At 36.1% G+C, this 27,141-nt stretch overlaps 1 protein-coding gene across 1 annotated transcript; it reads right to left on the bottom strand.

Moving 5' to 3' along the window:
* Window positions 1-88: 88 nt before the first annotated feature.
* Window positions 89-27,085, bottom strand: polr1a (RNA polymerase I subunit A). Its single transcript, XM_051104429.1, has 34 exons — window positions 26,902-27,085; window positions 26,398-26,602; window positions 26,089-26,238; window positions 25,859-25,966; window positions 25,649-25,734; window positions 25,477-25,562; window positions 24,882-24,962; window positions 24,684-24,789; window positions 24,434-24,596; window positions 21,964-22,140; window positions 21,747-21,869; window positions 21,200-21,427; window positions 19,230-19,484; window positions 18,948-19,139; window positions 18,634-18,783; window positions 16,876-17,059; window positions 16,699-16,781; window positions 15,029-15,187; window positions 14,806-14,904; window positions 14,552-14,704; window positions 13,369-13,451; window positions 13,090-13,255; window positions 11,734-11,955; window positions 11,380-11,594; window positions 9,040-9,207; window positions 8,767-8,902; window positions 6,722-6,882; window positions 6,505-6,634; window positions 6,314-6,421; window positions 3,529-3,789; window positions 897-1,097; window positions 652-769; window positions 406-570; window positions 89-296 (listed from the first exon to the last, which is right to left on the bottom strand). The coding sequence occupies exons 1-34, from the start codon at window positions 26,976-26,978 to the stop codon at window positions 199-201; spliced, it is 5,097 nt and encodes a 1,698-aa protein (XP_050960386.1). The 5' UTR covers window positions 26,979-27,085; the 3' UTR covers window positions 89-198.
* Window positions 27,086-27,141: the final 56 nt, after the last annotated feature.

Here is a 27,141-nt window from a genome sequence, read left to right as displayed (position 1 = left end):
AATAATAATAATAATAATAATAATAATAATAATAATAATAATAGTAATAACAACAACAATAATAAAACTACAAGAAGTCAAAAGAAAAAAAAGATGAATGAAGATTTTATTGATGTTCTATAGACAAAAAAATATTGCTGTTTGTCATTCTGACATCCATAACAATGAGCAAATGAATTCTCCAATTGCAGTCCATTACTATAATGGCTGTTTCAGATCGAAGAGTCCGGTTCCTCCTTTCACAACTTTTCCTACAACCAAGCAAGCTGAGGGCGAACTGAGTTTGTCATAAGAACCTAACAAAAGAAAGCAATAATTGAGACATGAATAATTAATCTACTGAACAACTATACTATTAATCATTTTCAATATACATCATTATGAAATTAGGAAAGACTACTGTACCCAGCATTGTGGCTTGCTTTAAAAACTTGTAACTGGTCTCAAAGGTCATCTGTTGCAGCGGGGAGCTGTTGGATTGAATGCCAAATCGGTTTAGAGGCTTGTACACCCCCTCGAAACACATGTAGTCAGCCACTAGAGAGAGATGGCGTGGGTCCACCTCAATACCTGTGAACAGAGGAACCAGTAAGATTTCCAATGAAACACATACTGCTATGTGAGTCAAACAATCCTGTTCTGCTTCATTACCATAGACAGCGAACACATCTTTAATCTCCTTCTCAATGACTCTGAGGGCCACCTCAATACCGTACGTGTTGGCCATAGCATGAACCTCGTTGGAGTATAACCTGTTCAGGTCCAGGATCTAGTGCAACAAAACAGATTGTTTTATATGCCATATATGAACAGCTGATATAATATGAGCAATACACCAGAATATCATGCATGCATGTACAATGAATTTCGAAGACAGAAAACAACTTTGGACTCACATCAGCGTATTTGAACATCTCGTGCATGTTGATGCCCTCCGTATTAAGCACCATCTCTTTTTTGCCCTCCTTTGTGGTGACTTCATTTAACAAGCAGCGTGTGATACCCTTGGTCTCCATGATGACAGCGTTCTGAGCCTGCTTCACCACCACTGACGTGAGGTCAAAGTGCACTTTAGTGAGGGGTAGGACCAGGGATAGCTGTCAAACAGAAGCAGCAATGCATTATGGATATGAATGCACCTATACCATTTGTTAATTTAAAAAAAAACAAACAAACAACAACACACACACACACACACACCCACCACCACTTGGTTCCATATGGACACTAGTTTGGCCATTCAGCCGATCTCCGGGTCTGGCGGTAGCACTTTTAGCATAGATCATTGAATCTGATTAGACCGACAGCATCTCACTCAAAAATGACCAAAGAGTTTCGATATTTTTCCTATTTAAAACTTGACACTTCTGTAGTTACATCATGTACAAAAATGGATGAAAAATGAAAACTTGCGATTTTCTAGGTCAATATGGCTAGGAACTATACTCTCATTTTGGCATAATAATTAAGGAACTTTGCTGCCGTACCATGTGTGCAGCAGGCGCAATGATACTACCCAGTTGTCAGTTCTGCCGACTGCAACTCTGCATCTTCACGAACTCAGTGCCGGTCACTTTCAGGTGCTGCGGAATATCATTGCGCCTGCTGCACCCATGGTATGGCAGCAAAGTTCCTTGATTATTACGCCGGAATGAGAGTATAGTTCCTAGCCATATCAGCCTAGAAAATCGCAACCTTTCATTTTCCGTCAGTCTTAGTACTCAACGTAACTACAGAAGAGTCAAGTTTTAAATAGGAAAAATATTGTCATTATATATGGTCATTTTTGAGCGAGATGCTATCGGTCTAATCAGATTCAATGATCTATGCTAAGCTATGCTAAAAGTGCTACCGCCAGACGCGGAGATGGGCTGAATGGATCTGAAAACGGTAGAACTCAACTGTTTAACACTAGGGGAGTTGGACAATGAGCCTATTTAAAAAAAAAAGTGGAGTGTTCCCTTAACTGGTATGGTAACTGCATTTATTAGAAATTAGAAATTGGTATGCAAGCATTTTTTAGAGTACAGCATCTAAGCAGCATTCGTACAGATCTGTAAAGTGAAATTCCAGGACTTTAAGCAATTTTTTTATTTTCAAGGACTTCAATCAGAGTTTGAACTTATCAAACAATGTCTTCTCTTTCGAATTCTAAAATAAATGAATAAATAAACAAAAATATACTAATATAACAAAAAGGCACAAAATAAAGTGAACCACATGCTAAGTATTACAACTAAAGTATTATAAAATGTACTACACTTTTACTATAGTTTACTGGGATTTATATTTGTGTATAATTTTTTTTCATTGTTTTGTTTTTATAACTGTACTGCCCTAAGGGTTTAATGATTTCTACTGTTTAAAAATCTGAAAAGCAAAACCACTCTGAAACTCTGATTGAAAAATAACGATTCGTCATACGCACTCCAATGTCTCGAACTGAATCAAAAGATTCACAAACTTGCTCCAACGTTTCGATCTAATCAAATGATTCACAATCCACGCTCCGAAGTCCCGATTCGAATAATAATTCGCAAACCATCAATTCAGATGAGGACTCGGAGTGATTCACAAAATGATTCAAGATCAAAATCAAATGATTTGCCATATGTGCGCCAAAGTCACAAACAAAAATCAAATGATTCGCGAACCCGCACCGAAGTCCCGATCTGAATCAAATAACTTGCGATTCGTGCTCCAAAGTCCTAATCCGAATAATCATTCGCGAACCATCATTTCAGATCGGAATTTAGCGTATCACAAATCATTGGATTTAGATCGGGACTTAAAATCGCATATCACAAATTATTCCATTTAAAAATAATTTAATCTGCAAAATGATCACAAACCAGTTTCGATCGTAATCAAAGTAATATGCACTCTGAATTTCCAATCTGAACCAAATGATTCTCAGTCCGGTTGGAGTGCTTCGAAACAGTGAATCATTTTGCGACACAATGATTTAACTGATTCGGAATTTCGAAAAGCTCCGTTTCACTTTCAAGAATCATTTCAAGTGATGTCAAAATTCAAAAATGAATGACTCTTTTAATTTGATCTGGTTTTTGCCAGTGAATCGCTTATAATGAATGATCAAAGTCACGAGTTTGAATCAATCAGAGAAGTTCCAGAGGAAATGACTCAATTGATTTTGTTTATCTATTTCTCTTTTCAAGTCTTCAGCCATGTTTACACGACACTGTCAGTACTACTACTGGCTTAGCCCGCTAGTTTTATGACATTAACTAAAAAAGGCAAAAAAGTATGTTTTTTAAATTGTGTGAAAAGATGTGCTTATTGAAAAAATTATACACTTACTCAAGTACTTTTCAAGTACCTCTTCAGAAATATTGCTATATTAAAGGGTTTTCCAAAGGTTTTAAATGTCAAAAAGTCAAATTCAAGTACTTTAAGAACCTTGTTCGAACCCTGTCTAAGTGTACAAATAGTTTCAGGACGTCCCTCAAGAGCACAAAATGTGTAAATGATGATAATGATACCGATTTAAGACTGATTTGTACACACCTCACACCAGAGCCCATTTGTGGTGTCATATTTGTAGTCCTCAATGGCAGAGCTTAACTGAAGCACAGCGTTGATCCTCATGGAGTCCTGTAAAGCTCCACTCAGCTGATCAGGACTCTTCTGAGGATTGTCTGCCGGTTGGCTTTCACCAGACCCTTCCTCAGAGTTCTCCTGAGTATCTTCCTCTTCCTGTTTGTCCTCAGCCAAATCCTCCAGTTCCTCTTCAACGACTTCCTCTCCCTCCTCACTCTCATAGTCTACCTGAAGGGTCATATCGCGGACATAGGATTTTACTTTCATAATACAGAAAACACAGATGGAATTGTAGAATACAGTCATGAAAGTGGAATTTACTATATAAATATTGGCAAAATTTTAAAAGAATAAATGAAAGCTTGTACAAAAATCAAATCATGATATAGACTACTCTCTATTAATATTAAACCACAAAAAGGCTATTTAGATATGAAACCTACATGTTGTGAATGTTTTTGTGTGAATGAGCAGCGCAGGTTGGTCTACAACACACACATATGTGGTGTTTTCATCATCTACTGTCTCACTATATGAGGACATGAATTTCTTTTTCAGAATTGCTCAGAATTTTTCAGAAAGAGTCACTTCACCAGCAGTTCACTTGATTAAAATTCATTTCATTTGATAAACATGATCGTTATACACACACATGTCTGGTCAGCTATCCTTATAGGGACTCTCCATAGGCATAATGGTTTTTATACTCAACAAACCATATTTTCTATCGCCCTACACCAACCCTACACCTAAACCCACCCATCACAGGAAATGTTCTACATTTTTACTTTCTCAGAAAAAAATCAATTCTGTTTGATTTATAAGCTATTGTACCCATGGGGACCTCAATTTAGGTCCCCACTGTGACACGAGTCCCCATGAGTGTGTGTGTATTCAGGTTCAAATCACCACCAGTATATATAAACCAAACCCACACATAGACACCAACTCAAAGGTCTTCACTTCCACTAGTCAAAATAGTTCGCTTTAAGAACTTGTGACAGAAATATTTTACTGTAAAATCAAATTCTCAAAGTATTAACAAAACAGTAATAGTAATAGTTTATTAAAACATTTTTAAGGAGTATCACAATTTCTGAAAGGAACTGTTTAAATTAGGGATGTTCATTTTTACCAGTTAAACGTTAACCGACAGAAATAATTTTGATTGATTAATACAGTTAAACAGTTTAAAGGTTAATTTAATTTTTAATTTTAATTTATCAAAATATTTTAAAACATCTGCTGGATTGTTAAAATAGAATTGGATTGTTAAAATGGCATTTTTGTTTTGAGAGAAAAAAAAAAAAGAAAAAAAGATATTGCGTAGGCAAATAATGTTAAATTGCATTTTATTATTGCATTCAGAAATAGATCTGAAATGCGAAATGCTTACAAACACTAAACATAGGCTAGGCTATTTAAGCCCCCCCTTACTCCACAAAAAAATCCTTTCAATTCAACAGTATTCAGAAAAAAACAAGAATGAAAAATATAAAAAGCTAGGCTATATTATCGACAAGCCAAAACAAATTCATTCAGGCTAAAGTGAAATTGAAACTAACATTAGGTCTCTCATACGACAAATCCAAATGTTTCCCTATTCGAGATGTATTTGTATCCCAAAATATTATTTATTATGTAAACCTGGTTTTGTACTTCACTCGCATTCCAATTTCCACATAAAACAAATTGTTTGGCATAAAAGTAGTAGCCTATGTTGATAACGATTAAGTAGTGTGATTTTTCCATATGTTTGGCTGACTGTATTTTATTATGATAACGGAAAGGTTGCATTGTCAAGTTAGCACTGCTTAACTGCTTGTGCGCATGCGGTGCCGGTGCAATCACTTGATTGTTTTTCCTTCTAACATGAAAATGAATCCTAGTCATACAGGTAATTGAAACTATGAACGGTTTGCTTTTATTTGTGTATATTCACAATAAAAACTATTCTTTGTGCTTTTGTAAAATAAAGAAAAATAGGATGCCATTAAAAATACAGAAAATTACATAATAAACATAATATAGCTAGGCTTATATGTGTATATATATATATATATATATATATATATATATAAACAAACACTTCATAGGCCACTATAATTGTTAAAAGTTTGAACAATCAGATCATCTTTTTGTTTATTAAAATTCAATTAAACCATTAAAATGTAATTGGAATTTGGCTAAATATAAAAATAAGAATTTGGGGAAAACAAATCTCAAAGGCCCCTAAATACAATGCTGCTACCCAGAACAAGCAGAGCATTAACTGAAATTAAGCTTGTTCAGAACCGGTAACGATTATGACGCAGAAGTGCACATGCCCACTCGCACAAATTGTACACAATAAGACCATGAATATATTTGTGACCCTGTACCACAAAACCACTTGTAAGGGTCATGTATGTATTGATGTATGGTTTATTAGGATAGGACAATATTTGTTCGAGATACAACTATTTGAATCTGGAATCTGAGGGTGCAAAAAAATCTAAATATTGAGAAAAATCGCCTTTAAAGTTGTCCAAATGAAGTCTTTAGCAATGCATATTACTAATCAAAAATTAAGTTTTGATATATTTACAGTAGGAAATTTACTTAATATCCTAATGATTTCTGGTTTAAAAGAAAAATCGATCATTTTGATCCATACAATGTATTTTTGGCTATTACTACATATATACCTGTGCTACTTATGACTGGTTTTGTGGTCCAGGGGCACATTTAGAGACTGGGTGAATTTTGATACCTCCTCTTCTTGTTTTTCTTTTCTCTTGGAATCTGTGGCATCGGCATCACCTTCATTCGCCTCATCATCCACAATCCTGTTGTTTTCTGCATCCTCTTCACCATCATCCTGTGGAGAAGTCAAGCATACTATTGTTGTTACATGTTTATGACATGGCAGCAGCACACATGCGGCCTGTTGTGACTCTGTACCTCTTTGCTTGCGGCGCCGCCGGCATCATGATCACCGTCACTCGCCGTGGCTTTACGCGCATCCAGCACATTCGCAGTTGCCAGTTTAGCGCTCAACTTCTTAACAGCCTCCAGCAACATGCGAAAGAATCTGTATGGTACAAATAAGCTTATTTATATTGGGGGAAATCCTCTATCATGAAAAGACTCTTGAGCAGCTGAATGGTTTTAAGCGTACTTCTGCTCCATGAAATGAAGAATCTCATTAGGGGTGAGTAGCTTGTCTTGCTGGTATCGCTCAGGGGGCAGGAAGTGAAATGTGAGTTTGAAAACTCTTGATTTCTGGCTGCGTTTATCCGCCACACGCAAAGTTTCTATCACATCCACTTTGTGAAGCACCTGTACTCAGAAAGATCAAAAGCATGTGGAAGTTTAAACATTTATAACAGTAGTTCATCTGATTGACCTTTTTTCACTCCTTTACAAACCTGTATGACTTTCTTTTTTCTGTAAAACAAAAGGATGTCTTGGAGTATATCCAAGCTATTTCCATATGAGAAACATGAATGGAAAATCATTTGCTCACCCTCCTGTCATTAATGAAACCTGACAGATTTCTGTCCCTCCAATGAAAGTCCATTACGCCAAAGCTTTGAGGCTTTAAAAAGTCCAATTAAGACATTACAAAAATAATCTATTTAAATCAAGCGGCTTAAATCCAAGTCTTCTGAGGAAAACACGTTTACTTTATATGATTAACAGATTTAATTTTAGCTTTTATTCACACATGCTTACTTGCTATGTGACATCTAATAAAGCTTTGACAACTTGATTTCCATGGATTACTAATATGATGTCCTTTATGAAGTTCTGGCTGCATGGACTTGGAGATACCAAAAGACCTCACAGGTTTCATTAAAAAATATCCTTATTTGTGTTCCCAAAAAAATCAATGGAACAACATGAGGTTAAATAAATAATGGCAATTTTCATTTTTAGGTGAACTAGCCCTTCAAGTTGCCATATTAGAATGTACTAGGGGTGGGTGATATGGCAAAAATATCATTTATTTATTATTAGTTACTAAAAAATAAGAAAAAAAACATGATACAAAAAAACCAAACAAACATTGTTTTATTTTCAGGTACAAAAGGTGTATTTAGCAGTAGCATTCAAGAAATTGAATTAACTAATATAAAAAGTAAAAACACTATATACTTATATGCTATATACATTGTACATTGATTCTTATTAAATCAACTGTATTAAAGTTCTTCAGTCAAGAGCAGTGAGTGATTTTTCTCTGTGTTTTGTTGTTTTATTAACATTAAAAGAATAGTTCACCCAAAAATGAAAATTCTGTCATCTGTCTGTCAATTCTGTTATAGTGCTTATTTTAATACCATCATTTACTCACTCTCAGGTTGTTTTAAACCTGAATGAGTTTCTTTTTTCTGTTGAACGCTGTCTATTTGATAATTTCTATTATTAAACTCTATGGGGACCAGCTACTGTTTGGTTAACCACATTCTTCAAAATATCTTATTTTGCATTGAGCAAAAAAAATACATTAATACAGGTTTGGGACAACATGTAAGTGAGTAAATAATGACAGCGTTATCATTTTTGGGTGAACTGTCCCTTTAATGACAAGCAGCAGCATGTTGAATACAATTAGTATGCTGTCCCGTTATAAAAGCTGCATGCATCTAACATCTGTTGTTCTCTCAATTGTTTACTTTCACTTTAGACATAAACAACTGTTTTTATATGTAAACCTTGACAATATTAGCACGATTCAGATGCGATGCATTACTTAGTTCAATAATTAGCCGCTATTTGACAGGAATTTAGAGTGTGTGCGTGCTTCAGGTGTACGAGCACTGGAACAGCACGCATATGAAATGTTTAACCGGCAAGGCTTTAAAGCAAATAATGTACTTTTGTGACTGTGAATAAGTTCAGTGCCCTGCGAGTGTAACTCTACCACTGAGTTAATACTGACGTTCACGTATGTCGCATTGTACAATATATTGAGATGGAGGAGAACTGCAACTGATAGAATAGCACGACACTACGATATTTCTCCAAAAGCAGATCGTGGAGACATTTTTATTATCCACGATCAAAAATCGTCATATCGCACACCCCTAGAACATGACCATGAATGAGATTTGAGATCTATAGTGGAGAGGAAAAATGTTTTACAGAATAACACAGCACACTGACACAAGTAAACACTGAAACAAAAACACTGACAAACACTGAAAAAGTTGTGCTTACCTCTGACAAACACACTCGTGTTAGCTTCTTCCGCAGCGTCTTCACACGTTTCAAGGCTTTCTTGTTCATCAGAACTGGAATGCTCATCATGGGGGTTTTGATGTTAGAGCTTGCAACCATGAGTATTTCTCTTAATCTATAAAAGAAGTTTTCATATTGAAAGATTTCTTTAGATGAATTACACAAGAACATTTAACTTTTTAAATGAAGGAGAGAGGCAAACAGCATATTAGTTTTACTGGCATTAGTATTGACTACCAAATGAAATCTGACCTTGGAATACCCAGGGTGACATTCATCTCTCCTCTGCCAGCGAAGTGGAAGGTGTTGAGGGTCATTTGGGTGGACGGTTCGCCAATGCTCTGAGCTGCTAGCAGACCTACGGCCTCTCCGGGGTCACACAGAGATCGCTGCCACTTCAGCTGCAGGAGATGCCTCAATCTGTCAGCACACACAGAGTGAACAAAACGATGAATAATGATGATGATAATTAATCCTTCTAATACATGAAACTACATATATATTTTATTTCTTTACTCCAGTGGTTCTCAACCAGGGGAAAAACCTCCAAGTGGGACTTCAAGACGACTTAAAATGATTAAAAACAAGGCAAAATGAGGAGTATTAAAATACGCTAAAATTAATTAAAAAAACAAGGCATTTCATATTTTAATACATGGCTGGATATCTGATGTACCCTAATTTTAAAAATTTAATTTCTAGACCTGTAGCCTAAATCATATGTGAACTAATCAAATCTTAAAACACCATAGACATTTTTATAAAGAACTTATAAACTTATTTTTATGAAGACCAAAAAGTTAAGCAGATTTTTGAAGTTTTGAAAATTGACAGAGAACTCAATTAAACAAATAAGATGAAAATATATACTTTGTCATTTATAAAATTATCCAGCGTTACATATTTGTGAGTTGCAAAAATGTGTGAATCTCTAGGATTAGTAGTTAATTTGAAAGTGAAACTAGAGCCTATCTATTCAGAAGTGTTTTCAGTCAATAGGATGACAATTAGGTGTCAGTTTATGCCCTGTTTTATTTAAAGAACAGGGATCTATTAAAGTCTGATCATGTTTGTGAAAGTGAATCAAAGCACAAACAAACGAGATCCCTGAGGATCTTAGAAAAAGAGATGTTGTTGCTCATCACGCTGGAAAAGGTTACAAAACATCTCTTAAGAGTTTGGACTCCACAAATCCACAGTCAGACAGATTGTGTACAAATGGAGGAAATTCTAGACCACAGTTACCCTCCCCAAAAGTGGTCGACCAGCAAAGATCACTCCAAAGCAAGATGTGTAACAGTTTCCGAGGTTGCAAAGAACCCCAGGATAATTTCTAAGCAACTAAAGGCCTTTCTCACATTGGTTAATGTTCAAGTTCATGAGTCCATCATCAGGAGAACAATGAATAAGCATGGTGTGCATGGCAGGGTTGCAAGAACAAAACCCCAACTCTCCAAAAAAACACTGCTGCCTATCTGCAGTTTGATCTTTTTTTTTTTTTGCAGAAAGATCAAGTGGACAAATCAGAAGGCTATTAGAGAAATGTTCTGTGGACAGATGAGACCAAAATATAATTTTTGGGTTTAAATGAGAAGTGTTATGTTTGGAGAAAGAAAATCACTGCATTCCAGCATAAGAAGAACCTTATCCAATCTGTGAAACATGGTGGTGGTAGTATCAAGGTTTGGGCCTGTTTTGCTGCATCTGAGCCAGGATGACTTGCCATCATTGATGGAACAATAAATTCTGAATTATACCAGCAAATTCTAAAGGAAAATGTCAGGACATCTGTCCATGAAAAAAATCTAAAGAGAAAGTGGGTCATGCAAAAAGACAACAAGTCCAAGTGCACAAGTCATTCTACTAAAAAATGGTTAAACAAGAACAAAGGTAATGTTTTGGAATGGCAGAGTCAAAGTCTAGACCTTAATCCAATTAAAATGTTGTGGCAGGACCTGAAGCAAGAAGTTCTTAGAAGGAAACCCACCAACATCACAGGTTTCAAGTGTTTCTTTACTAAAGAATGGGCTATAAAGTCACTGTGCAGGACTGATCAGCAGTAACAAAAAATGTGACCTGCAGTTATTGCTTCAAAAAGGGGTCACAAGATACTGAAAGCAAAGATTCACATACGTTTGCACCTTGCAAATATTTAACACTGGATCATTTTTCTCAGGAACTAAATGACATAAAAATAACTAAAAGTATATATTTTTACCTTGTTTGTTTGATTGGATTCTCTTTGTCAACTTTAAATCTGTTGATGTTTTGCATCATATTTATGCAGAAATACAGAAAATTCTAAAGCGTTCACAAACGTTCAAGCAGCACTGTATATATGTATATAAATTCTTATCCAGTAAATCATGAACGGGGGGAAAAAATCTGAAACTTATTTCAACTATAATTATTTGATTACTTAAAGACACTAGTTTCTGTAAATGGAAAAAAAGTATATATATAGTTGTATATATATATGTATGAACCACTTTAGTCTGCCAACAATTTTCCAAATTCAAAATCTAGAAGTCTAGAAATGGCCCTTTAATCCAGTTATATTCATTCATGTTTAATGTCAGCATAGAGTCTTACCTATCTGTGTCAACTATTTCAGAGGAGGCCTGGAATTCCTGCTTGACACTGCACTGATCCAGGTAGGACTCAACTATGGAGTCAAACGTCTCAGACACTGAACCAAAGCAGATGTCCGGCCGGTAAAGAGCCAGACACGGGTCTGGACAATGAGACGTCTTTTTTAAATATTTCATTTGGTCAGACTCATCCAGAGCTCTCCACTTCTCCAGGAGCTAAACACAAAACAATGTAGGTTAAGTGTGTTATTTTGAGAAGGGTTGGGGAATTGAATCATCTTTCTAACAAAGTCCTTCACAGGATGTCACTGTAAGACATTTGTAAACTGAAACCCCTCTACGACTGCTTCAGTACCTGCAGAGTGGCTGCCTCTCTCCCGTTGTTCACGATCTCATTTCCTACTTGAGACTTCAACTTGCTCAGTTTCTTCTGCGAGTAGAGCAGGAAGGCACCGTCTCTGGGTGAAACACGCTCATGTTTGGCTTTCCATTTCTTTATGGCTTTAAAATGATTAAATGCTGCCTCTGGGTCCATTTTAGCCAGAACTTCATCTAAGCACTTTGATTTTCTGATAACCTAGAAAAAAAAGTGTATTATATAAAATGTTAAAAGTCTTATTCCATCAGCGCAATGGTGCACAGATATGTCTATGTACAGTAGGAATGCACAATTAGTCTTATTTCAGTTGTAATCACAATTTGTGCTTCTCTCAATTAATCTACAGTCTATATTGGCCTGCTGGTTGCTATGGGGGTTTTTTCTTCCCCATTTCAGATTTAAGTTATCTTGCATTCAAATCATGCCTCCACAAGCTTTCATTCTTGCGACTGCCAGAACTTATGAAGTAATGATCAAATAAACACAGGAGTTTAGAGAACTCAATTGTGATATTCTGCTCATATAAAAGTGCAAGACAGCCAGCCTGGGTTACATTATGTGGTCGCTTATGCTATTTACTGCCACTAAGTCTGTCAGCAAACCTTCTCAGTGACAAATCCAAACATTGATCTCTTGATTACACTGTTTGCAATTGTGGTTGCTTTATAAATGCACATACACAAATGTTGTGCTATAACAAGCTTTTTTTTTTTGCAACAAAAACATTAACATAATTTATAATTACAATGTTTATCCTATAATGTAGAGAGTGTTAATGTACATGATAAATACAAATCAGGAAGCTACATGAGATAAAATAAACCCTGCTTATTAGTTGACACTCTCTTGATTTGTGTTTACATGAAAGTGCAATAATCTTGATGAAATGTAAAGAGAAATTTCTCAAATGACAAGCATGATCAGTAGTCATAATTATAATTTTTCAGCAAAGTAATTGTTATTATCAGTTTAATTATCTTACACAATGTTAATTTTGACTTGATTTAGTCTTAGTCATAGTCTTTTGATTAAAATGCCATTTAGTTTTAGTCATACTTTAGTCATCTGAATTGGTCAATTAAATATCATAAGATTTTAGGTTAAGGTTTTATCATGATAGACACAGACATATTAACTGCTGTGACATTTTTGTCTCTTTTTTTTTTTTTTTTAAATCATTGTCGAAAATATCAATAGATTTTCGTCATTCAAAACGAATTTTATTTTGTTATTGTCTCATTTTTGTTAGTGAAAAAATGTCGTTGACACGAATTATGACAAAAATTATTCATCAACGAAATTAACACTGATCTTATGAACTTGTTCAGCTACCTCATAGTTGTCTCTGATGAATGGGAACTGCTGTGGCTGTAGGAACTGGGTCTTGGGGATGTCCAAGCCGTCCTCTCCGTAAAGAAACTGGACCACACTTCCATCACTGTCTCGTACAGTCAGATCATACTGGACTACCAGACCTTCTAGATGCTTGATCACACACCTGAAACACCCAAAGACATTAGATTTCTGAACAGAACAGCACATCACTATAGAAGGAAAGAATCTCATGAGGATTTTAGACTGCATGCTGTTTTCAGTTAGAAGCAGATCTACCTCTGCAAATAACCAGATCGACTGGTTTTGACAGCAGTGTCCACAAGACCTTCACGACCAGCCATACAATGGAAAAAGAACTCCTGAAAATGTAAGACAGATCCTCCAGTTAAATACAAAGTTTCATTTTTCTACATGAAATCAGGGTTCGTACAGACACTGTAAAATGAAATTTCAGAACTTTCAAAGACTTTTCAAGCACCACTTTTTTGATTTTCAAGGACTTCAATCAGAGATCTCACTTATCAAACAATATTTATCTTTTTTAGAATTTGAAAGAAAAGACAGATAAATAAAAACATACTAATAAAACAAAATGGCAAAAATAAGTGAAGCACATGCAATGTATTACTACTAGCCACACCGACAGGCATCTGAAAACCACTTGATTTGAAAAAGGGGATATTATTGTTACAGATTAATTAAAAACCACTGCATGGATTTTTATCACTATAGGGTAGATTTGTACATACACTGCCAACACACATTTATGTTCAAACAACATGAAAAAGTGAACGTAGTATCCGATGACCCCTTTAACCAAAAAGGTAAAACAGCGATATAGGGCCATTTTGAAGTTGAGCGAGAACATGAGATGGGAGTTTTTTGACATACCCTAACTGTCATGAACCGGAACAAAACAGAGTCCAGGCAGAGTGACACAAGACGAGCGTTTGACATTAAAAAGTATATAAATTGTATTACTTTTATGAAAATAACCGATCGTTTCACTAGATAAGACCCTTCTTCCTTGGCTGGGATCGTTTACAACCGCATTTGGGATCGTTTGAAGCCGTATTTAAACTGCATTTTTGAAGTTCAAACTCGGGGCACCATAGAAGTCCACTATATGGAGAAAAATCCTGAAATGTTTTTCTCAAAAAACAATTTCTTTACAACTGAAGAAGAAAGACATGAACATCTTGGATGACAAGGGGGTGAGTACATTATCTGTAAATCTTTGTTTTGGAAGTGGACTTCTCCTTTAAGCACATTTCCATAGGATCGCTAGTGTGTTCACCTTGACAAGCCACATGATTTGAGGTACCATTTATGGCCTAAACTATGCAGGAAGAGTTTTACGGTTTCATACTTAAGGTTAAGGGTTTGAACCCCTTTGAATAATCATGACAACTAACGTGGCTGTGTATTCACAATCAAAAACAGTCCAGTTTGAACGTACACTAGGTTTGATTCCCGTCAAGAATCTGCCAGTTACGAATCCTCCAGACCGCGGCTGAGGTTCATAGGGCTGAAAGCAGGGCAGAGACTTCCCAGAAGGCATCAGTGGCGGTCGACGGCCCTCCAGCTCAATCTGACCCAATAAACAGGAAATCTGCACATACACAGGAACATGGCACAGTGGAAGATCACAGCTGAAATACACACCTGCCCTAACCTGACCGCATCTGGACAATCCCAATCAGGGATCATTACCTGCATAGTATTAACAGTCGAACCCTTGGCTCCTGACTGCACCATCAGCTGTAGGTTGTTTTCTGGGAAGGAGCGGTGAAGACCCAGCGGCATGCACACCTAATAACAACAAATCATAAGTAATGAATCCCACTGAGACATAAAGAGTGATTATGATTCCACAGTAAGAAACAACATTAAAACATGAAGATACACGCTCTGCATGTCTCGTTCAGATGTGCACCTTGTTGATGTTGTTGTTCACTTGATTGACCTCTTCTTTAAACTTCAGGTCGACCATGTTGAAATCTCTTTGGTCTGTGTTCAGATGTGCATCCTGCCACCGTTCTCTGGCTTCATTGTCTCCAGCAGCTGCAGGCAGGTTAAATGCAGCCTGGAGAGCCTGTGTTAAAGAGAGTGCGAGTATGTGACTGTAAGATTACTGCAAATATGCTTCAAAATTAACAATAAAAAAATCTAATAAAACAAAAATATTCTTTCAATAATTTTTAATTAAATACTTAAAATGTATATTTTTTTAAGCATTAAATCTTAAATTGTTGCACAGCAGGTGGACGCACAGATCACTTCAGGTCGAAGTAGGTTTTTACTGTAGTGAAGTTTCAAAGGTTTGCATACAGTTGAGGTCAAAAGTTTACATATCTTGCAGTATCTGCAGAATGTTAATTATTTTACCAAAAGAGGGAGGGATCATAAAAAATGCATGTTAGTTTTTTTTAGTATTGACATGAATAAGACATTTCACATAAACTTAAACTTACATACAGTCCACAAGAGAAAATAATAGATATGATAGGTGTTTATGAGTCCCTTGTTTGTCCTAAAAGGTTAAACCACCTGCTGTTCTTCAGAAAAATCCTTCAGGCCCCACACATTCTTTGTTTTTGTTTTTTTTTTTAGCATTTTTTGTGTATTTGAACCTTTTCCAACAATGACTGTATGATTTTGAGATCCATCTTTTCACACTGAGGACAACTGAGGGACTCATATTCAACTATTACAGAAGGGTCAAACACTCACTGATGCTCCAGAAGGAAAAACAATGCACTAAGAGCCGGAGGGTGAAAACTTTTGAACAGAATGAAAATTTGTACATTTTTCTTATTTTCCCTAAATATCATATTTTTAAATTTTAGTACTGCCCTTTTGAAGCTACAGAAAATACTTACATGTCTCCCAGAAGACAAAATAAGCAAAATTTACTCTGATTTCACATTCAAAAAGTTTTCACCCATTTAACAAATTTGTTTTGGTAAAATAATTAACATTTTGCATATTCTGCATGGTGCATCTAAACTTTTCACCTATACTGAATTTGATAAGCACTACAGAAATTTACACATATGTGAGCTTAAAAGACCTAAAATAATAAAGGAAGTGCAAAGTGTTTTGTTACTACTTTGGTTTTTAGCATTTCATTAAATAAAGTTACTAATCCCGGTCAAATAAAAATCCCGGTCAAATAAAAATTTAACATATACACTCAATGAGTGACCCTTTTTTGAAAACTTAGAAGGGTTAAAATTAGTCTTGTGTAATATTACTTTCACTAAATTAAGTAATTTCCCTAGATTTTTTTGTTTGAAAATCCAGGACCGACATCAGTAGGCATTAGCAATAACTTAAAAAAACAAAAAAAAACAAAAACAATATGAAAAATATGAAAATTAAGATCCAAAGACATTTCATGACATCCAAGCGCCAATCTTTAACCTTTAACTCTTTATGTCCATCCTGTTATTTTCTTGCCAGTGTAAACAATCATAATATAATTAATGAACTTTAATAATAATTCACCAATTAAAGAGCATACTTTTTAAAGTTTGGTGTACCCTTTCCTTAAATGACAGCACAAGCATATTCTTCAAGCATGTAGATGTTTCAGTGATTTACCTTGGACCCACACTTGACTGACTTTTGGATAATTTTCCTTCTCTGTTTGTTAGCTCCATCTTTTACTAGGATGTCTTCCACACCTGTCGGAAAAAAATACATAGTTTCATACAAAATACCATTCTACCTTGTCTGTTCAACAAGATAAGTTGGTATTGAATTGATGTGTAATTTTACCCAAGGTGAAACCACGGTAAAGCTGCAGGTAAGCGGTGAAGAGCCGCGCCAAACAGCTGAGCAGTTTGCCGCTGGTCTCTCCTCCGTAGAGCTCGTAGCAGCAGTGGACCAAACCGTACGCTGAGCTGCCATAGTGAGCTTTATCCAGAACTCCCAGCAAAAGCTCTCCCTGACGAATGACCACCTGAAAAACGCAGTACATAGGAATACATGACAAACGACTACAAGCACTAAACAAAATACTAAAAGCTTTTTAAGAAAAAAACTGTACTTCACAGAATAATCATTCAGTCATCTATGCATCTGTACACAAGTTGATGGAATTATATGTCATACAGCAATGAGTCAATAAATTGCTCATGACGTGGTCAAACAAAATCCAGTTTTCCCAGTATCCTAGATATTTATTCAACCAAGTCATTTTCTCTCCGTTTTAAACACTGGACACAATTTCCAGTCTTTGAGTATCTGTAGCCATTTTTATGTTACAGCCTTATTGCTGGCAGAGAAAAGCACCTTTAACTTACACTTGTCTTTTATCACCAAATGAGCTGCTATGTCATAATATTATTTTCATGACAATTAAACAACCACCCCTGAGTCTGATCGGATTTTGGCCAATACTTAATTGGATCGGATTAATACTTAAAAATGGGTTGTTCAAAAGAAAAAAAGGATTCTGAATTTGGAATTGGTTATAAAATGCAATATTGGTTTTGATCTAGATTAAATCCTCAGTTTGTGTTGCTCAAAACATTTTAGTAATATTGGGATACTTTTAAGCCAAAAAAAAAAAAAATTCTGATCCCAGCAGAAGGGTGGATTTCAGGAACAAAAATATAATAAAACTTTAAAACTGGTCCAAAAAAATACAACATTTTAACACGTAAAATATCCCAAAAAAAATCCCCAAAACAGCTGTCAATATCAAACAAAAACATTATATTTAATTCAGTTTTTTTAAAACTACACTGGTACATTCACCATAGACCAGTTAGAAGTAATTATTTGTGTAAATGCACTGCAAAACATTGGCAGTTGTCCCCATCTCAATTTTTTCAGCGGTCAATATCAAACAAAAATATTATATTTAATTCAGTTTTTTTTTTTTTTAATCACTGATTGTAAACTACATTGGCACAATCATCATATACCAGTCAGAAGTAGTTATTTGTGTAAATGCAATGCAAAACTAGAATGCAAAACATTGGCATCCCCCCCACATCTCATTTTTTTTTTTCATTACCATGTCCCTTTAGGGGCTCCACAGAGTACTAATAATCCAGTTCTGGAAATCTTAAAATGCGTATCTGGATCAGGGTGATCCACTCCAATTTTGCTTTGAAAAAACAGCACAAAAGTAAGATGGTCCTGGAAAGTAAAACATGGGATTTCCAAATCCAGATCATTCTGATTTCAATTAAGCTTTTTGAACAACTGGCCCCTTGGCTGAAACGCGCTCACAGGGGGATTTAAACATCTAGAATTTAATTTTTTTTTATATTTCTCTATATTTAGGCCTACATTTCTCCTCATTTTTTGTTTTTAATTTTTAAACTTCATTTTAGTCTCCTTTTCCATTAATGATACTGCATTGTGATATAGTCATAGTTAGTGTTTATCGATCATCGATCATGTAGTCTTTGTCATGCAATAAATGTTGGTCAACAAGTCTGACAACAGTTTTTGTTAAAGAAATGAACACTAGTGTGCTAGTGTGCTGTAACAGCACTATTATAGAGTATATTTCCTAATTACCTGAGATTCACACATAGTTTCCGGCTTGTATCCTGGAACAGCTCTGGGAGGTTCCTTCACCCAGGCTTTACTGGGAATCTTTGCTTTTCCCGCCAAGTTTAAAGGGATGCTGTTTTGTGGGATGACATTCAGCAAAAGGGTTGACACCACCTTGAAAAGACAGCAAAAACTTGGTATTTATGCAAGTCCAAAAGTATCAGGTTTTGCTTTGTTTTTGGGCATCTGGAAGAATGCAGTCAAGACAAATTGAAGGCTGAAACATCTCTGATGCCTTAAATGTATGACAACACAAATCCCACACGCATGAAGATTACCTGCTTTCCTGTCCAGAGAGGCACGGGTTTAAAGAGCGCAGGAGGCAGGAGCTTTACCCTGCCGATCTTGTCCGTCAGGCCTCTGTAGACTAGCGCAGTGTACTGATCCCGTGTGAAAAAACAGCCTCGGATGGTCATGCTGGTGCCAGAAACCATGTGGTCCTGAATCAGACCCGCCAATGGCTTCCCATCCTACAGAAGGTGCAGAGACCAGTGAGGTGTTTTACAAAACGGCAGACAATACATGCATAAGCGATTTCGTTTTTCTAGATGAAGACTCACTTTAGGCACCAAGTACTGCTGGTCTGTGCTCACTAGCGTGTAGGCCTCAGCTCTGCCCAGTTCGCTCTGAGGGAAGTGAGCATTCATCTCGTCACCGTCGAAGTCAGCGTTGTAGGCCTTACAGTTGGCGTAATGTAATCGGAGCACTTTCTCTCCGGGCAGGATCCGAGCACAGTGGGCCTGAATTGATGGTCTATGGAGAGTGGGCTGACGGTTTAACAGCAGCACATCCCCATTCTTAATGTGCCGATTTACCTACAAAAGAGAAGCTCTTGTCAATGGATTGAATCAGCAAATTATACAAAATGCTGACTTTGTTGGCTTTGCATGATTCAAATGAGTGTGAAGCAATTGGGGTGTGCAATATGTTGGCTATGTATTCTAATTGCTGTTTAGTGTGACAATGTGGAAGCTGATATTGTTGATCATGTCACTCACAAACTGATAGCGCAGGCTTTCACTGCCAGGGCTCTACAGTGTGAACAAAACTACTGTGTGCGACTATGAAAAAATATTTAAGAGCACCATGTGCGAGTGACCCAATCAGCATATATGTGTTTGCGCTGAGGGGAGCTTTAATTAGAATTTTTAAAAAAGCATAAAAAATATTTAATTAAAAAAAAACTGACATAAAAGATGACATACTTTTAGTAACATTCTCTGTGAATCACTTTAAAGAGTCAAATATCACCTTGTAATGGGAAGGCTAATTTTTGATCATATTTTTTGATTATTGATTAGAAGGTGCTCCTGACTGTGTGATATAGCCTAGTAGAAAGCATGACCCCCAAAATTCAAGATAGTGGGAGAAAAATGCACACTCGTGTATGAATAAATACCTTCCAATAAGGACAAACAATATCACACAAGCGTGATGCTTTTCCCCAATAAATGCTTGCACATGTGATATTGATTTTAAACAACAAGTTAGTAATGCAAGTTACAATTTAGACACAATATTGCCTACATTGTGTTTTTGTTGTTTCAGCAACAAAAATAGTTCCAAACAAAGCAACAGCAGAACTATTGTGCATCTCGAAGCAACACACATTCCTGAAATCAATCATCATTTTTGAACACATTACTCATTCAGCTACTCATTGCCCTGTTCCTGAACGAATCATTTTTAACGAATTGGGTTAATAATTAACTCAATGACTCACCGCCACCTACTGACAGTTTTAGTTCTACTGACTGATTGTAATTGCACTGTAAATACTTTTAAACACTGTTTTAGATGCAGCCTTTGCACCACGTCTTCAGCAAAACAATTTATTGTTGAAAACAATATCAACAAAATAAATTGTGTTGATATTGTTTTTTTATTTGACTGGTAACAAACGGTAGTGTCTGATTATTCTAATTGAATTTTGATTAAATGTAAGAATGCGACACTGATGCCTAATGCATACATTTGATATGGTTAGAAAAAACAAACAAACTGATCTTATAAAAAGTAAAATGCCCCAGGAAATTAATTTGAGAAGTCCACAATATGGAGAAACTTCCTGAAATGTTTTCCTCAAAATACATAATTTTTTTTATGACTGAAAAAAGAAAAACATGAACATCTTGGTTGACAATTATCTGTAAATTTTTGTTCTGGAAGTGAACTAATCCTATAAACGAACTGCTGCAGTGAATATTAAGAATAACAAAAGCTTTGGGATTCGGCTAATCATGACAGGCCTAAACCAGCCAAGGCGCCAGCACAAAAATGAAAAAGCAAATACAGTTTAATTACCATCAAAAAAAAAAAACAAGAAAAAGAAAGAAAAGAAAGAAAAATATCCAATAAAACATCAAGATATCATTTGTCTCAATATTACAAACCCCTAGAAGCAACATTCCATTATTAACATAGGATAAAACTGAATTTATATTGTGCACAGACCAGCTTGTGAAACTAGATGTTATAATAATATATGAAATCTATCCAAATAATGTCTTTGTCAAGAAAACTGACTCACAATCTTCATGGGTATCCGGTGCTGGCCGGTGCTGGGGGTCAGGAGCTGTTTGGCCACAGCTTCTCTCTGGGTCAGGTTGCTGGCATTAAGGATGGTTCGGGACCCATCTTCATTAATGACCATGGAGGCTCCAGGGTGGACGTTGGGTCCATTCAGCACTGCCTGCCTGAGTTCCTTCACGTTCCAGGGTGTAACCGGCTGTGGGTATGTCAACTTGGTGGCAAAAACCTAGAGGAAGCATATCTAATGACTTTCAAAAACCCCAAATGACTATCAAGCACTACTATTATGCAAATGCTACTTACATACCTCTCATGCAAGTACAGAGTTACTACAGCTTCTGGACTTTAATATGTACCGTATGGTGAATATGTCATGCCCTTGTATTTCTTAATTTGATAATTAGTTGTTCAATAAGCAGAATAACAAACAGTCAGCTCAAACACCCACTGTGGGTTTATTTTTTGTCACAATAAAAAGCTGACCGTACATTATCTCACATATATCACACAATAATATTATCGAAAGGTAAAATCCAAAGTCTTACCATTGGTATTCCAATCTCATTGGTTCCGATGTACATATCAGGACAAATGACAGAGCGTGCAGCGTAATCCACACGCTTTCCCATCATGTGTTTCCTGAACAAACCCTCTTTCTTCTCCAAGAGCTGAGACACATTTGAAAAGACAAACACTTCAAAACATTATTTCCCACCTATTTTAGTTAATGGATTCCGATCTTGATGCCTGTCACACACTGACCTGACGGACACCTGGGAACTTCTCAGTCATCAATTTGTCCATTTCACTGTCAAACACGATGTTGACATGAATCTGCAGGCGGATCCACACGTTATACAGCTTGTCCGTGAGAGTCAGTCCTTGGACTCCCGTTAAGAAGGTCTGATCTATCTGACTGATCTCTGTGGACTCACTGGACTGAAGAAATGACAGATTATTAATACACATAGCACTTCTCATAAATGGGGTGAAAACTAAAGGATTGTTTTCCATTATGGGATATTCAATGGCCAATACAGATGTACTAACTTTAAATAATACACATACACGAGTAAACCTAATATTTCCTTAAAATTGACTGAAAATTATTTATAATTTAAAATAATTTACAATGCACTTCCTTAAAATTCACATAATCTATTGGATTTACCCTGCTGAACAAAGAAACATTCAATAAAATATGTTTCAGGGACCCTACTACATCTTGGGAAGTTGCAAAACACTTCCACATAAACAAGTACATTTTCTTAGTTTTTATAAATTGTTCTGTGTTGACTGTATTTTATTGACAAAAAAATCATCTTTTATTAATTTAAGGAAAATTATTTCATATAATTTTTCCAATATCTACTAACCAACATTTACTCACAAATTATCTTGCCCCTACCGAGTAAGAGCTCAATTTTGGGGTAAATTTTTTTTTTTCTATTTTACATTTTAGGGTGTGTTCACACTTGTAGTTCGGTTCGTTTGGTTTATTTGGTCCGGACCAAAAAGGAAAATGATACATTTGGTCCTGGTCTGTTTAGCATTCACACTAGCATTTTTGTCAGCGAACCTAAAGATACAGAACCTAAAGGCATAGTGATACGTTCACAACCGTGATGGGTCGGGTTGAATGATGCTGAATGACCAAACACTCCAAACAAAAGGAAAAGTTGCATTCGACTTAAAGCAGCGCTGCGGGTGTATGACATCAAAGTACCCATTCACTGATCAGTCTGCTCATCGCCGCTTTAAGACGAACACACGCAATGCCGTCTGCTGGACTACGTGCATTTTTGTGAGTATATGATTTTATTTTCTAATATAAAAGGCACTGTACCGCCTTGTTGCTCCACGTTTGCCCTCTGTTCATTTTGTTTTGGATACACTGCCTGTTCCCTTCGTGAAATCATGTCGCATAGTGTCGCATCTTGTCATTACTTCACATTTTTGGTTCGTTTAGAAGTATTTGGTCTGTGTTGCATTCATATATCACTCGAACAGCACCAGAGTTCATTTGGAAGTGGACCGAAACCCATCTTTTTAGCGGTCTCGGTCTGCTTTTTGGGTGCGCAGCAGGGTTCGGATGGCAGTGTTCACACTTACTCAAATTAACCGCACTAACAGAGCAATTGCACTAGGGTTCGTTTTAACTGAACCAAACATGACAAGTGTGAACACACCCTTAAAGCGCCCCTATTATGGATTTTTGAAAATGACCTTTCATGCAGTGTGTAACACACTCTAAGTGAATGAAAACATTCTGCAAAGTTGTAAATACGTCTATACGTCTTGTATCACTTTTGTACAGTAAAATGTAGGTCTTTATAGATTTCTATTTCTGCCAAATTTAAATAATTAAATGATAAAAATAAATATTAATACAAGATTAACCACTTAATTGTAGAAAAAAAAAATACTACAATTATTATTAAAACTTTTTAAACTGAATATTCACAAAATCTTTCTTCCACATATTAATTTTCACAGTAAACTTCTGTTTGTTTGGCAAAAAAAAAAATAAACACACAAGAATTTCTGGGAAAAAAGAAAAAGATTGTAAGGCCCTATTGCTTAAAATATTGAAATTGAGAATTTTGGGACATCTTTTTTCCCTGAAATAAATGTTTTTATTATTCAACGAAATAATAATGAAATACAGAGGACCCTATGAAATCTGTTTTATTTTTTGCCAAACTCCATTTAAATTTTTCTAGACTATATTAATGGTTACATTAAAAAATATATATATATCAAAAAGCATGTCTAATTAATTGAAATCATAAAACTTGCAGAATTTAACAGCAATCTATTAAAAGTTTAACAAAAATTATGTGATGAAATAGGTTTTATTATTTTTTCTCAAATTCAGTTTTGTTTATGAATCTCTGTTTTCCATTAATTTTCTGGATTCTGTTTTAATCATTTCATTACATTTTAATAGTCAAAAGCATGTCTAATCAATTTATAAAGGATAATAAGTGTCACATGTACGTGTGTAGTAAACAAAACACAGACACGCAGAAATACGGGTCTTACTAAAATGCATTCTTAATGTACCAGTACTAGTGAAATGCGGAATCGTACCGTTTTTAAGCAGGGTATCGTAATATTTTTTAAGTACCAGTATATCGTGCAACGCTAAAAGAAATGCACCAATTCACTCTGATTCAATAAGTTAGTGTACTAGTGTATTTAGATTATTGTTAACATAAATTCTTCCCACCTGCTCCATCTCTGTCGGCGTGTCTTCAATAGCACCAGTCTTCTCAGCAGCGATCAGTGCGAGGAGTTTCTGAATTATGAAATTATCCTTTAACACGGCCTGGAGGTTCACAGTCTGTCCGTTAGTGAACATATGGTCCCCCAAACGATTAATAGGCCTGAACCTATAAAACACCACACACACACAAATCATTCAGTCAAAAATTTCTCTGTAAAAACAAGAAACATTGTACATACAGTAATAAACTCACCTGGATGGAGGAACCACAAGCAAATCCAAAAAGAAAACTTCAGGATTGAAGCTCTTCTCTGAGCTGTTCATGTCAAACCCTGAAAACAGATGCTTCAGGAAAAAACCTAGAGAAGTCAAAATGATACACTCAAAAAAAATTTTTGTTTGCATTATCAAACTTAGAAAGAAAATGTGAAATAACCTAATTCAGTCTTACCTTCCTTCTCCCAGAGTTTGGTGATGTGTTCTTGTGCCAAACTTGGAGTCAAGAATCCACGTTTGGTAATCACTAAATTATCTGGAAGCAAACACAAATACTATAGAAACTAACAAACCATAAATCCACTGTAGATATGATTTAAACTGCTAAAATACAGGAATATATTTAATATGGTTACTTTCTTACTTACATTGACTGCATACATTTAAACTATTTTAAAATCATTTACAAGTTATTTGTTACTGATTGCATTTATTTAGAAAATGTTACTTTCAAAATAATGGCAAAATATGCTATCCAGTATAATAGAGGTCGCTCTACTTTAAAATTACTGATGAAATTCTTTATTATCAGGCATTATTACTCCATTCAAGTCCTCACCCATAAGGAATTTAACAATATAGCATTTTTGTACATTATTTTCTGCATTATATTCAGTTTATTCATACACTGATGTTTTTGAAGTGACATCATAGCCTTATGGTTAGAAGAGGACGTGTAAAACACTTTATAACCTGCATCTACACACCTCCGATACACTAATACAGTAATGGTGGTAAATGCAATCTAATGTAATGCAATCTAAACTCACCATCCTGTTCTGCACTTGCTGTGGATGATCCATGGGTGACGATGAGTTTGCAGTTGTGCTCTCTGCGCACAGTCACTCTAGCACCTCTGAAATACACACATATACTTTCTCATGGAAGATCATATACATGACTCACCTAACAATGAAGGAGGGTGGAAAAAGTTGAGCTTACCTGCAATTCGGACATTTCCTTGGACCCATGTGTACTCTCCAGAAACTGTTAATGAGACTGGACTTTTTCTCACAGATATGTTTGACCTGAAATCAAAACAAATTTATAAAATTCAACTAGACAGTGGACAGACACAATCATACGACTAAAGTAAAAGATACAAACAGATGTAAAAGACATACAGATGAGATTAATAAGTTTCAGACTCACAGGTGCAGTGTGCTGCTTGTCTTGATTAACTTTTAGGACAGGTGTAATGAACGCCTCCAGAGCTTCTTGGATTTCTATTCCAGATGGCTGAGCATTGACCTCCAACAACTTGGAGAGAATGACAAAAACACAATATGTAAAACACTTCAGCTCAATGAATGTTGCTTCTCTCTACAAGATAACTTGCTTTGACCTCAATGACAAGAGCTCTATCACCAATCATTTCTGACCTGATTGAGAACATTCTCAAGCTCATAAACCTCCTTCATCGCACCCACGTCCAGGAGCTTCAGCTGGCCCAGCAGTAAATGAACAGCCGTTCTCGGACACTTCAACATATGGCATGATAGGCATGAACCCCGGATGAGCAAGTATAATTTCTGTAAACACATCGATGTTATGTTAGGTATGTTTTCTTTTATTACGAGGTAACAAGACAAAAGAAAACAGAATGACTGATCACAGGCACCTTTTGACATGTTCAACCCCAGATAAACACATGGCATAAGGAGGACATGCAACAGCACAATGACACTTACATCAAAGAACATTGGGTTATAGGCGGGAAGGGGCAGATCTATGTGACCAAAGTGGCCAGGACAGCTGCTGAAGTCTTGCATGCAGGTGGAGCAGATTTCCTTGTTATCTGCTGGACCCAGCGCCAGGTCATACAGTCCGTTTGGAGCGGCATTTCCCACATTATCCAACAGCAGGGAATTTGTGATACTTTTCACACTCAGTTTCCTGTGACACACAGATAGCACGGGGAAGTTGTCAGAATGTCTATAGATAAATAACTTTTTTACTAACTTAGGTTTCACTCAAACGTAACGGGATTTTTAAAACAGTGGCAAACACTGCGACAACTTACTGCATTTAGTGTGTCAGCATATAGTGCATGTTGCCACAACGCTCACAATGTGTTCAATAAACTGTATGTTTTTAACAGTTTAAAACGATGGGTGTCTTTACAGTAACATGCCACTGAGCTCCGGGTAGCTCTTTAGCTATGTTCGCTATGAGCTGTGCAAGTGTATTATTACCTTATTTCATCAGCGGAGAACAAGCCAAACGACATCCCCTCTAATCGTCTCCATGGTGTTTCCTTTGAAAACAACATTTTCCTAATAATAAATACATAAATTAGAGAAGAAAATCTTCTATATTCCTCATGTGCGTCATGTAGAACGTTAACACGTGGGAGCGTGTACTGAGCGAGCGGACGACACCAAATAACATGCCCAGATTGGGAAGTGTACAAAAGCGAGAGTAGAGGGTAGAGA

This window comes from Labeo rohita, unplaced genomic scaffold, assembly GCF_022985175.1.
Source record: "Labeo rohita strain BAU-BD-2019 unplaced genomic scaffold, IGBB_LRoh.1.0 scaffold_72, whole genome shotgun sequence".
NCBI classification, from domain to species: Eukaryota; Metazoa; Chordata; class Actinopteri; order Cypriniformes; family Cyprinidae; genus Labeo; species Labeo rohita.
The sequence above is the reverse complement of the archived record's forward strand: the minus strand, read 5'-3'. Positions and strand labels throughout refer to the sequence as shown.

Excerpts from the sequence above, each read along its gene's own strand:
- polr1a (XM_051104429.1), bottom strand. The coding sequence starts at position 26,978 with ATGTTGTTTTCAAAGGAAACACCATGGAGACGATTAGAGGGGATGTCG. Across the intron at positions 24,597-24,683 it reads CTTGTGGTTCCTCCATCCAG|GTTCAGGCCTATTAATCGTT; the intron begins GTGAGTTTATTA and ends GGTGTTTTATAG. Across the intron at positions 297-405 it reads AAAGCAAGCCACAATGCTGG|GTTCTTATGACAAACTCAGT; the intron begins GTACAGTAGTCT and ends TTCTTTTGTTAG.